General features: G+C 37.5%; 1 protein-coding gene across 1 annotated transcript; it reads right to left on the bottom strand.

Annotated features, from left to right (window-relative positions):
• Window positions 1-6,201: 6,201 nt before the first annotated feature.
• On the bottom strand, window positions 6,202-8,077 carry LOC103716284 (uncharacterized). Its single transcript, XM_008804223.5, has 3 exons — window positions 7,832-8,077; window positions 7,149-7,278; window positions 6,202-6,995 (listed from the first exon to the last, which is right to left on the bottom strand). Exons 1-3 carry the CDS (start codon window positions 7,962-7,964, stop codon window positions 6,386-6,388), a joined length of 873 nt encoding a protein of 290 aa, XP_008802445.3. The 5' UTR covers window positions 7,965-8,077; the 3' UTR covers window positions 6,202-6,385.
• Window positions 8,078-13,397: the final 5,320 nt, after the last annotated feature.

Raw genomic sequence — 13,397 nt, 5'->3', positions numbered from 1 at the left:
AAATTACATAAATTTCTTATTTCCCTTCCCTAGTTGTTTCACTGCATTATGTTACATGCTTGTGGTGCATAAATGTTACATGCTTCTATCTGTGTAACTAAAGGAGCGCCTCGGAGGTTTACCAGGTTTACCGGAAACAAAAAAAAGTGCCTTTGAACCATTATAACATCTTGTATTCTAGTCTGAGTAATGTGATATATAAAGAAACATGATTTTTTTTTTTGATAAAAATGGAGTACGAGTTTGTTGTCATTCATTTACCTTATTTATTTTTTTTATTAGACGAAAGAGTCGTCATATGTACGAATATATTCAACAAAATTAAAAATAAAATGTTATGAAATAGGGAAGGAACGGTCGCATAATCCACCTACAAAGTGCCACTAAAGTGCTTCACTATTTAAGGAACTATCCAGTCTGCAGCTTTGTTTGCCTCTAAGCGGCAGGAATAAAGCATGAAGCACAGCTCTAGATTGGGAGAAAGTTGGCAAGTGCAATAAAAATGTTCAATTGGACCGGAAGTTGACACTTCAGGCCGAGATCCCATTGAAACCCAATCCAAATGGCACACAAGCCAGTCCGGGCTTTTGAAGTTTAGGACTCCATAAAGGTTCAGACCCTCAAGAACCCAGTCCATTAGGCATGATCTAATAATCCATGAGGCCCTGTTCAGACTTCAGACTATACTCAGCCTACCTAGACCATACACAGCATGATTATATGAAGGCTAAAATAGATTTTGTGATGGCAATAGTTATTGAGCAACTCTACCATCCATGCCTCTCTCTCTCGTGGCAATCTCTCCGGCATTGTTGCTCGAATGCACTTACCATTAGCTAGTGATGAGGTTAAGAACTGCGTAGGCCTAGAGCTTGATGTAGATCAGGCTCTCGGAGTCAACTTCATCAGTGATGAAGAAGGGAGAAGAAGAGAATATCATAGGAGAGGATCCATAAGCATCCTAATGTTCAATATTAGAGACAAAATTTCCCATCCCTACAAGTTGAAACAGAATTTGAATTGTAGATAGAATCTTCTCACTTGTTAAACTTCAAATTTCGATTGGTACAAGAAATTGACTGCATAACACCTATAGAGTTCGATTTTAGAGTGAATAACAAAAAAGCCTTTAAGACAAGGATAAATTATACTTACACTCCATAGTTTGAAAAACCTATGCTTATCCTCTAAAGGTTTATTTTATACAACACTTTAACCCATAACTTAACAGAATGTTAGTTAAACCGTTAAACCTTAAATAGGACCCAAAATATAAAAATTTAAAAATAATTAAAATAATTTTAAGTGACATAACAACTATCCAAGAACATTAAAAAACATATGCATCCTCCTTTTCATTGAAGACCAATTTCGACTTTTTACATGAGGTAAACGGTTTCATTAGTACCGTTAATTTAACTAAGTATAGTATAGGTTTTACAAATCAATAAACAGAAATTTTAGAGAGTTTTGTTTTTGTAATTTACCCTTAATTTTATATATTTTTTATTATAATATTCATGTACAATATTCTAATATATGTAAACTCTCATTACAAAAAAAAAAAACCATAGGTGAACCAGGTTTCCGATCATCAATGAGCTTGATCAGATCGCCGGTGGCACGTACAGCATCCTAGCCTAAATTCAGTCCGCAGAATATAACTAGACAGACTGGACTACGAACCAGACGTGGAGACACAGTAATTGCATCATTATGATGCAATAAAGTGGTCTACCTAGTCATGCTAGACTAATGTATTTCGTGGATATTTGCAATGTCTTACACGAATTATGAACACTTTAAGATCATCAATGTTCTCAAAGACTTTGACTTGCTACATTAATAGTGTCTTAGTGTTAAAGGGAATGGAGCACTTGAGCACTATATTCAAAAGATCATTCATTCCGCCAAACTTTCACAGCTCGTAAACAAAGACAAGAATGATGCAGAGGATAACGTACTAACGTGAAGAGGAGTGGCATTTCCATGAATAAAGGCCACAACTATCATTGCAAGGTGATGCCTGTGGGACGTTAAAAGAAACCAGGAGGAGATCTTTCCTTTCTGCTTCAGTCTCAACCTCACTCCATCCCTCTCGATGATTCCCACCTCAAAGGTATTCCAGTTAGGCAGGCCATTAGTTCAAAAGCAAGCCAATTGACATGATAATTCTTAGTGCATCACAGATATCATATGCTGTGCTGAAAACTATAGTTGGTGGAGGCTTGGACATCTTCATCAAACATCCCATTAGAAGAAGTATTCCCATGCGTACGTGCAGCTAGCTTGCCCGTAGAGGATTGATCATGATTGGTGAATTTCACCAGTTGATCGATTAGGTTCGATGCACACACAAAAAAAGAATCTGGTCTGGAGCCACTGGTACCATACATTCTGCTGCCTTTATTTCACTTCCAAGTGATGCTGCTTCGTTCTTAGCTTTGTCCCACTATGAAGACCTTTAGCATCTTGGTGGAGATTATATGTATGCACCAATAGAAATTTACCTTCTGCTATGGTGGTTGCTACACTTTCAGCTACTTTGATAGTTTGATATGGAAACATGAAAAATTTGAATGACCAGTTTATGAAGCCAGAGTCTTTGGTACATGGAACTAGGTGTTCAGAAAATATTTACATCTCAATAACTTCAAAATATTGATTTTTTGGAATTTCCTTGACGTCAGGATAATGATGTTTGATGTCATCTATACGGGTTACATCAACGGGTCCTGCATTTGCAATGCAGTGCTGCATGCATTAGCTACTGGACTATTTCATCTTAGATATAATAGCTTTTTTGGTAAATTGGACTTATTAAACCAATCTAGAATAAATACATCTATGGCATCAGAAAATAAAATATTTAGCTTTACTGTTGTCCACGGAGCAAATCCTGTAGCCATCCAATCTGCAGCATTTTTAGCTTCTATATGGATATGTTTCACTTTATAACTTTTCTCTAATAATCCTATTTAAAAGGATGAAAATTGATAAATCTTTTAAATTTTTGTAAAAAACTTTTAATGTTATTTGATGACATGTCAAATGCTATATTAATATTATATATGATTCATCTATAGAATAACCCAATTAATTTGAGTCCAACGATATGCGCATGGTGATACAAACATATGAAAGCAAGGTTAGCTACATCAATCGAGGCTTAGCCTAGTGAGGAACTATTTCGATGATTAGGCTCAAAATTCTATAGAATTCATGGGTTGAGTTAATGCAGCCAGCAAAATTATACGATTACAAATTGGGTTAGGCCTATATTCATAAGTATCCGAAAATAGCTTTAGAGTGGGTTGACCCAAATCTTATAGAGAGAAAGAAAAACCTACTCCTTATGCGATTCAGACCGAGCCACTCCAAAACTATTTTTGAATCTTGCTGGTTGTACTAGTCCAACATACGAATTCTATAAAATTTTGAACTCAATCATCCAAACTGGCATGATACTGCTCCCTTTCCAGTAGGTCTAAGATTCAACACTCTGAGATGTCTATTCAAACACTCGGCTGGCAAGTCAATCCAAAAGTCGCCAAATTTTGTTGGTACATGACGGCATTTTCAGAGTCAAAAGTGCGGCGTTTGCCGCGTACTCTATTGTCAAAGATGCAGAAGGGAGTAAGAAATCAGCTGTGCCCTCGTACTCTATTGTCAAAGATCCAGAAAGAAGGGAGTAAGAAATCAGCCGTGCCCTCTACTAGTTTTTATGCATCTCTTCGCTTTATCCTTTCCATAGGACCAAACCCATCGCTTGGACAACGAACGAAGTAAGGCGACGTGGTTGCATGGTCCCGACCCATGCGTAGCCAAGTGGATTGATGGAGGTGTGAAGGAGGAATAGGCTTTTTTCTACGTGTATTAATGAGGCTGGCTTTGGCCAATGACTCCAAGCTAGGTCTGGTCCCAAGCTTATAAGTGCAGCTTGGGAAGGATAGATTACTGTCAAAGTGATCAACATAAACAACTTTCTCATGTCTAAGCCGATTTTTGACCGGCAACCCAAATTTCAATCCAAACTAGCTTCCAATTTTTTTCTTTTTTTCGTATATGAAGCGACACGGCCATAGTAGTTAGTATCGTTTCATTAGGCAGATGAAATTATACGTTAACCTCTAGAGATTGTCAGAGAAGATGGCTGGCTTTGAAATTTCTAACTTGGAGTCGTAAATTAGGCGGTCAATTAGAGCTTGAAACATTTGTGTGGGTTGATAGATTGTTCTTAAGAAAACTGGGTTAGTATATCTTGTCCTCGAACTTTTAACGGTAATGGAAAATCTATGAAGATTTTAAAAACATTTGATTTTTCTTATGTTTTGCTCACGGAAGACTTAGACCAATGTTATTAGCGTACATAATCCTGCAATGCTTGACATGATAAAAAATAACTTCATATTTTAACTAACATAAATTTTCTATATATTGAGTTGACATGTTACGCAATTAACATCGATCAAATGATCGCATACTTATAGTAACTCCTACTTACTAGGACTAGTCTGATGTGATTTAGGACTCACAAACGAGATGCAAGCATAATAGACTAATTCGTGTGCGATTTTTTTAAAGATAAATGAAGGATTTTATAGAATTGGTCGGGCTAGGCTCGGGCTTAAGCTCGGCTGAATTTACAACTTGGACTTGAGCTCACACCTTGAGACCTGAATTGCGTTGGAAATACTGTGTGTTAAAAGATTGTGGATGTAAGAAATTCCTTATAACATGTATCAGCATGTAGGTAGGAGTGATTGACAAGAAGACCACCGGCCAATTCCTTTTCCAAAAGCAGTCAGCTAGATTCCAATATACAAGAACTACTTGGAAATATTCGAGAGACCTTCACCTAAAAGCACAGTCATCACAATGGAAACGGGCATGACAAACACCATGAATTCTGGGAGTGAGAAATGATTGTTAGAAAGGGTGCGACCTTTTCAAATCCTATCAAAAGATGTGGACATTAACTTGCGGGGAACACAGTAGCTAGAAATCAAAAGAGCTCCATACGGTTACTTTTTTCAAAGTCCTTCCAGAATCTTTATATGGAATGAAGACTCAGAAATTTTTCAAAATAATTTCAATCCATTATTTTTCATATTATTTGTGGGGATGACCTATGCTATTTTGAAGAAAAAAAAATGCTCGAATTTTTCTTGCATCACTTCTATTGCTTATGCTGGTCTTCATAGTGGTCTCTTCTATGCAATCAGAAAAAGTTATACCAGCCTCAAGGAGAATTTGAAACGAAATCAAGGATATTCCTAGCACTCTTCCTACTAGCTGATTTTTTATTATTCATCCTTTTATATTTCTAACTGACCTTGGTTTCAATGTAAATTCTTTTATCTTTATTAGTAAAAGCTGGCCGGCTCCTTTTAGCCTCCATTTTTATCATCAAAAAAAAAAAAAAAAACATTTTAGCATCTTTTACAGCTATAGCTGCGACTACTGTCGCAAGGGAAAGAATTAAAAGAGCTGAATCACCTATGCAAAAGTTCTAGACCCTTATGTTGTGATGGGTTGATTTCATGTTTGTCGACATACATTTTGGTTGACCAAATTAGTTCTTTGTGGCCTATTGGGTAAATTCCTGCACTGGGGAAAGCAAGTAGAGTTGCAACCTACTTACTGTGTATTCACAGAAGGAAAATGCTATAGACGAATGCTTGCATGGAAATTTCTTTTCAGGCATTGAACCTGTTGCCCCTACACTCAACTCATCATTGGAATCACTTCTCTTGAGCATGATTTCATAGGATCAAACAGTTAGGGCTTCATGAGGGTAGTTCTGATGCCTGATGGATTAATAGAGCTCAAAGCCTAGATAGAACTGTCCAATAGAGGTTGCTGAAGTACCAATTGCCTTTTTCTTTCTAAAATTTGAAGACGAGTGATTGACTCAGCCTTAACAAAGCTCAAACAGAACGTAAAATTCTTTTTTCAGTTGATCTAGCAAAAAGACTTACACAAGCATTAAATTTGGACATGGTTCTGCATCATGCTGATTTTTCATCCACTTCTATCTGCTCTCTTAATTTGCATGTAAAAAAGTTGATGAACGTACGTAGGCATAAATTTACCAATAGAAAAAATTTACAGTCTACTGTCTTTTTCCTTATTTTGAAGGTTCATGTACTCCACTAGGAACAAGTAAAGAAAAAAAAAAAAATACAGCCCTCCTAGTTATTTATTTATTTTGGCTTTCCAATTATTTGAACAAAGTAGCTTCCGAAGAATACCGAGAGATTTGATCTCCCTGTCAAGAAAAGAAAAAGAAAAAGAAAAGAATAACGAGAGATTGTTCTTCCATCCTTTTATTTTGTTTGCGTGTACTAATTACAAAACCATGTAGAACGGAATCAGAACTGTTCTAATTCCATGATTCTAGATCCCACGCTTTTCTTTGATACTGGTTTAGAGGATCGAGGGCTAGTGTCCCATCTCCATCGCTACAGATCGAATCCCATTGACTGAAGTCATCCATCCCACAGAGGTACGTGAGCTCTGGCCGCTCCATGCATGGAAATTGGATCTCTTCAGCCTTCAGTGATGAACTAGACGAATAGCCTGATGATGGTGTGCAAGTAGAGGGGAAGGATATTGTGGTAGAAGCACCAGATAATATAATCTCATGGGGTTGAATCATGGGCACTTCATCAGTACAAAAGCTAGGGGAGTCTTGAAGAAATGGGTGATCAGTCTCTATGAAATCAAATGAACTGGTAATGCTCTTCTCTTCTTCTTGTCCCTGTGGACATTGGAGGCTTACGCTCTCACTTCTCCCATCTTCGCCAGCTGCAGCACCTGGTTGTTCTTGTTGCTGTTCCTCTTTTTGGTGGTGTTCATCGGTAGAAGAGATGGGCTTGTGAGAGATGGGGTCAATTCCCATCTTCCTCAGCTTCTTCTTAATGTGGGTGTTCCAGAGATTCTTTATCTCATTGTCAGTTCTACCAGGGAGATGAGATGCAATCTTAGACCATCTGCAGGTGAAACAGAGGACCAGAAGCTTGTTCTTCTAAATAAGTAGTAGTTGGGAGAGAACCAACTTGACTCCCTCTTTTTATTAATCAAAATCATTGAGGGGAGCCCATTTTTTTGTGAACAATAGAAAGGAAAGAGGGGAGAGAGAGGACCTATTCCCAAGACGAGAATGGAGTTCAATGACCAACTTTTCCTCAGACTCTGAAAGCAAGCCTCTCTTCAAATCAGGCCTCAGGTAGTTGGTCCATCTTAACCTGCAGCTCTTTCCACACCTCAATAAACCTACACAATAAAACCAGGCACATGAAACTCCATTCGCAGTAATCATTAGAAGAAGCTCACGGGAATAACGTTTCTTTTTTTCCCCAACATCTTATATACTTCTAAAACAGGACTCATGTTTATCTTCAAAGGAGACCACCACCACTGTCAAAAACAAAATTAAAGCAAACTATAGAAATAGATTCCATAAAACAAGTGCTATCAAAATTCAAAGTTTTTCTTTCTCGATTAGCAACTTGCTCTCTCTCTCTCTCTCTCTCTCTCATGCGTATCAGAGAGGAAAGGGAGGGGAACTTAAAACCCCAACATCCGTTCACCTTTCCTAACACCTACATCTAAGAATGGTTCGAGATATCTAAGAAGGTAACAGGAAAAACCAAAAACCAAAAACCAAAAACCAAGAAAAAGATTTCTCCAAAGAAAAGAAAACGAAAAAAAGAAGAAGAAAGAAGAATTTCATAGCCTCCTCATGTCATGGCAAATAAAGTCGGCTCTTCTGGAAATCCAAGCAAACAAAAGGGAAGCCAAGGGAACAAGAGGGGGCGATGGTTACCTGCTAGCTTTGGGACAGCTCTCCAACAGCATTGGCCATTGGTGAGGATGCAGTTGATCAACTTCTTGTCCTCCTCAGCTGTCCATGGCCCCTTTTTCAATCCCACCTTGTCACAACATGGCTGCCTTCCCATTCTCTCCTTCAAGTAAATCTCTGCAGCCACACACACACACAGAGAAAGAGACAGAGACACAGAGAGAGAGAGAGAGAGAGACTCCCAAGCCAGCTGACTAGTTCCCCGGCTACCTGCCTTTAAAAGCCTCACGAATCCTCACCACCCCCACCCCCACCCCCACCCCCAGCAGGGGGTGGCAAGACTCGTGCACACGAGGAAGTGGCAAGGGAGCACTGGTCACACGTGTGAAGTCGGTCTAAACATAGCATGAGGGTCCGATCCAAAGAGTCCTACACGCATGAAGTTCTGTTCAAACGTGAATGAAGATGGTAGAAAGCTGTCGAGATCATTTCCTTTCTGATCAATGCTCTTCGATGCCTTTCCTTGAGTTCACACAATAAATTCTGAATTTTGTATATATGGAGCTTCAAATTTATTAGAGTAATCGAACCACCTTTGGATTTGTGGTGTCGATACCAATTTAAAGAATGGCGGGAGTCAATTCGGCCACGGTTATAAGATGAATTCAGAAAGGGCCGAGGGGTGAGAGCACAAATCACCCCCTGATCCGGGACATAGGGATGATGAGGAGGGATGGAGTAGCTGTCCAAGCCAAACATATATTTAGAGAAGCCAATGGGGCGGCCGACTGTTATGCGGCTCACCATTCAGAGTACACCTTCTGGGCAAGAAAGGAGGAGCTACCACTAGCACTCCGCGAGTTAATGTTTTTGATTTTATTGGATGTATTCATACGCGTATTGTATGAAAAATTCATTTTTAGCGGAAAAAAAAAAATGGAGTTAATTCCATTACCTTGCCTGACTCAAAAGTAGATGAATACCAGTGCTCTGATTTACGCACCATTCATATTTGGAATTGAGTGGACAAGGACTCTGCTCATGTGAATTACTTATAAATAAGAAGGTAACGACATTATGAAGCTTCTCATGCTTGTATCACTTGTTATTGCGACCGTGATAAGAACTGTTTTTTTTTGTATCTAGGTGCTATTAATGCTACTAGGTGAATAGTCTCAAAGTTGCTATCTAACAAATCACATATATGACCGAAGCACATGAATACTTCTTTAGATAGTTAAAAAAGTTCGAGGCTAATGATCCTCTAAACATATTTCCCATCATTTCTTTATGATCATATTGTTTTTATCTCTTTCACAACATTTAATTCTTTCTTTCTCCCCTTTCATGCAAACATAATAAATATGACATTTAAGCATTAATTTTTTTTTAAAAAATAAAATTTAATGATTAGAATAAAATTGGTCCAATGACTCTCACAAATCAAATATCACCTTTGGATTTTAACATATGGGGGAATCTAATGGAGCACCGTAATCATATCCATTTTCTAGGTTGGGCAGTAATGACCCTTTTAAAACCGATGTTAGCAAATCTTTTGGTTGAAGGACCCAATTTTTTATGGATATTATATTCGGAACAACTCTAAATTGTACAAATCACATTTAATACTAGATAAAGATACTTATTATTTAAAACTATATAAAATGGCAAAGCAACGTGCACGCGTCAACTTCTGAGCGTCTTTCACACGGATGGAGGAAAGGACTACTTTGACTGGTTGAGTTTCCATGGTCATTAATTTTCCTCCGAAATAGACATTTGATCATAACTTTGGGTACTTCCTGACCCAAGACTCGCTTGTAGGTCCGGATTTTGGCTTGGATTGATTTGATCAACTTGAAGGGTAACAAGACTAACATACCACTATGAAGTTATGCTTCCTATTTTGCACTCAAAACAAAATTGGAGTCTCTTCATGCCTAATGGTGGTTTAAACTTCAAACCACCTGTCTTGAGAGAGAGAGAGAGACACCTTTGTCTTGCCTCGTGCTTCTGAAAACTGAAAGCTGCCTGCGTGATTTTCTGAATGCTATTTTGTGTCACCATAGCATTACTCTGTTAATTATCACTAATACACAATGGGAAACTACTACAATTTTTTTCTTTTTCAGTGGCGAGGAACTGAAAACAAGCTAATGGGGCTGAAGACCTCAGAAGAGACATCAGCCAACTACATTCAAAAGGCTTTGCCCAATACAAAATATATGTACTCGTACCAAGATCAACCCACTAAGAAACAAAACAAAGCCAGAAACAGAAATGCGAGCAAGAAGGTTTATGTGTGCGTCGAAGAAATTATTCAGCAACCAAAACTCAGCTTGTGTGTTCGCTGGTATTGTTTTGGGTGACTCCTCTATGCTGTCGTTCTGGTATCAGCAGTCACATTTATTTTATTCGTTGGTTTGGTTAGTTGAGAGATTGGTTTATATTATGTACTGTGGATGTTTATTTTTTTGGCTTTCAGTCTTGTTTGGTGGAGGCTACCACCAAGTTGTTTTTTTAAAAAAAAGATGTTTTTAAAAATTTGGGGTTGGGTTATGATCTCCGTGAGCATGTCATGATTTCTATAACCCTTCTTGTTTGCCTTTATTTTTCCATGGGTTTCTATAACATATGAATTCTTCCTTGCTCTCATTCATTGAACAATATGCGAGGTAGTTACCAACAAAAAAAAAAAGAAAGAATGCGAGCTGGTCAATGACCACTGAACTTCTTTGGGAAAAAAAGATCAACCACCTAACCAAAGAAAACAATACCATTAATGAATTTGATGGTTTTTCCATCTTTTTATTTAAAAAAAAGAAGAAAAGAAAAGCAAATATACGTACTATTTCATTTCATTGCTTCAATATTGAAATGGAGATGGAAATCACTAATTAAAAATTGTTTCATGGTTTGTTTATCTCTTGCAACATGAAAAGAATTTTGTTAAGAGAAACATGAAAAACATTTAAATGTTTGCAAAAGAGAAGCAAAAAAAGACCCGGAAGTCATGAAGTTTTATCTCTTCATGCTATCTGTTGCGGGGACGGCCTTTGGCCGGAGCCTCACATAACAGCATAGCCCACATTAAGCTAGCAGAGAAAGAGGACAGCGTTCCTCCCAAGGTATTGTCCGCTTTGGGCGCTCCGGCCCTCACGGTTTTGCCCTTCAAAAGGCGCCTCGAGGGGAAAGGATTTCCATCTCCCATTTAAGGCACAGAACCTTTCCGCTACTAGCCGATGTGGGACTAAATTCAAGGCCCCCTCCCCCCCGCAACATAGCCCCCCCAGCGGAAAGATTCTTGAGCCTCCGCAGTCCTGAGGGGTAGTCAACGGTGGGAGGAGGCGCCCCCTACCTGGCGCGCCATCTGTTGCGGGGACGGCCTTTGGCCGGAGCCTCACACAACAGCATATCCCACATTAAGCTAGCAGAGAAAGAGGACTGCGTTCCTCCCGAAGTATTGTCCGCTTTGGGCGCTCCGGCCCACGCGTCCAGCGCAGACGGAGGGAGACCACTGCCCTTTGGGCGCTCCGGCCCGCGCGTCCAGCGCAGACAGGGGAAGACCATTGCCCTCACGGTTTTGCCCTTCAAAAAGCGCCTCGAGAGGAAAGGATCCCCCCCCCCCCGCGCGCGAAATCAGGAGCTTGAATGAACTCACATCAGGGAAACGTGGGTAAAAGATACAAATGCAAAGCTATTTCGATGATTCACTGACAGTCTATACCACAAACCCATGTCCCAAAAAACCCAAAAATCAGTAGGTGCAAGTCCATAGCCCGAAAACCAAATGCATTGAATTAACTAGTTCCTCGGCCGAATGTTAACTAGTTCTTTTTTCTTCTTTTTTTTTCTTTTTTAATAGCTTGGCGTGGGTTATAACGTGTTTGATTTTTGGACTATGGACGTTCTACCTACTGATTTGTTTGGGGACGATTTTTGGGCAATTCATATCTTCATATATATATATATATATATATATATATATATATATAGTTTTTTATTCTTTAAGGTTTAATTTGGTACATTTTGGAATATGTTGCATTTGTCAATGGACAAGTAGGAGTTTACACCATCATAGTTATACTTATGATTTGGTAACCGTGTGCTATCTTGTGTACTATATGATTTGTTTTTTAAAAAAAAATTTTGCTCAAAAAGGTAGGAATTTCGCCAAATATCTTATCCACCACCATTCTTTAAAAATTTCTTCTTCATTTATTTTTGTATTTTTTTGCGTGTATACTCTCCTAAATATTGGAGTTTGCGTGACTACCCTTTCAAAATTGATATTTGTATGTATATCTTTATCAAACTTTTTTTTGTGTGTATGTATCCATGCCATCTACCATCGTTAAGAAATCAACGGTTTAAAATTGAAATGACAAAAATATCATTAATGGGTAAATATGTAAAAAAATGTTTATAAGGGTATACATGCAAATAGCAATTTTGGAGGGTATTTATACAATTCATATATGCAGAAGGGTATACATGCAAAAAAATTCTTAGATTTTTGCATAACTACCCTTATAAATATTGTAATTTGCATGGATGCCCTGTAAATTAATATTTACGTGCATGTCCTCAAAAAACTTATTTATTTAAATTAAAATTATGAAAGTATCCTTTTATTTCTAAAGCGAGTAACATATTAACAAGTCTTACTAGAAACTAATATCTCTACCCTTTTTTGAGAAATTTTTCGATCTCTCTCGACGTTCTCTTTCACTTCTCCATCTGGAATTAAAACCATTCGCTCGACTTCCTTCTCCACCATAGATAGCCCTTCATTGTATCATTTTTTACATGAAAATGGTCAGATCCTGATTTTAGTTTTATGAACTATTTAAAGAAAAGCGTTATAAGAGATTTGCAATATTTATCTTTTAGTGTATGAGATTTGCAATATTTATTTTTTAAAGTTAGAAAATTTTTCATGTGCAGGCTAGTAGCTAATTTAAAATTACTGTGACAAGATGGACCACATACACTAGATATTTTCTTCTTCTAAAAAATTGAAGCTTCAAAGAAAAATGGCGTAAGATATACACCATAAGGGGTAGCCTTTTACCACATAGCTATAGAGGTTGAAGGGTTCGAAATCCTTCAATGAATTTGCTTAGCAATGATTGATGTTGTTCTTCCATCCATGAGCATAGTAGTAGCACGGAAACTTGTTCATTGCAATCTATCGTATTCCTTTAAGTGATGCTAATCATTTTCTATATTCTAATATATACCCTCATATATGCATATATAATAATAAATATTATAAGCTATATTTCAATGAAATAAGATATAGTAGTTGTTATAAATAAAGAAAAATAAAGTAGAATAATTATATGATTAGTGAAATAACTTTTATAACTTTTTTTGTTACCTGATTGTCGAATCAATTTTTCTAAGTAATATTTTTACGAAAAATATTGAGCGGCAGACATTAGATAAATTCGAGTGTTAAAATAGGTTGAAATAAAAAAAATTAAAATTAGATTTTTTTGCATATAAATCTTCCTAAATATGTGAAAATGCATAAATACCATCACAAAGTATTATTTACATATATATATATACCCTTATCAAA

Source organism: Phoenix dactylifera, chromosome 12 (genome assembly GCF_051530095.1).
Source record: "Phoenix dactylifera cultivar Ajwa chromosome 12, Ajwa_hap1_PhDact_Kaust_v1.1, whole genome shotgun sequence".
NCBI lineage: Eukaryota > Viridiplantae > Streptophyta > Magnoliopsida > Arecales > Arecaceae > Phoenix > Phoenix dactylifera.
Note: the sequence above shows the minus strand (reverse complement) of the source record. Positions and strands in the feature narration are given on the sequence as shown.

Excerpts from the sequence above, each read along its gene's own strand:
- LOC103716284 (XM_008804223.5), bottom strand. The coding sequence starts at position 7,964 with ATGGGAAGGCAGCCATGTTGTGACAAGGTGGGATTGAAAAAGGGGCCA. Across the intron at positions 7,279-7,831 it reads AGCTGTCCCAAAGCTAGCAG|GTTTATTGAGGTGTGGAAAG; the intron begins GTAACCATCGCC and ends TTTATTGTGTAG. Across the intron at positions 6,996-7,148 it reads CATTCTCGTCTTGGGAATAG|ATGGTCTAAGATTGCATCTC; the intron begins GTCCTCTCTCTC and ends TTTCACCTGCAG.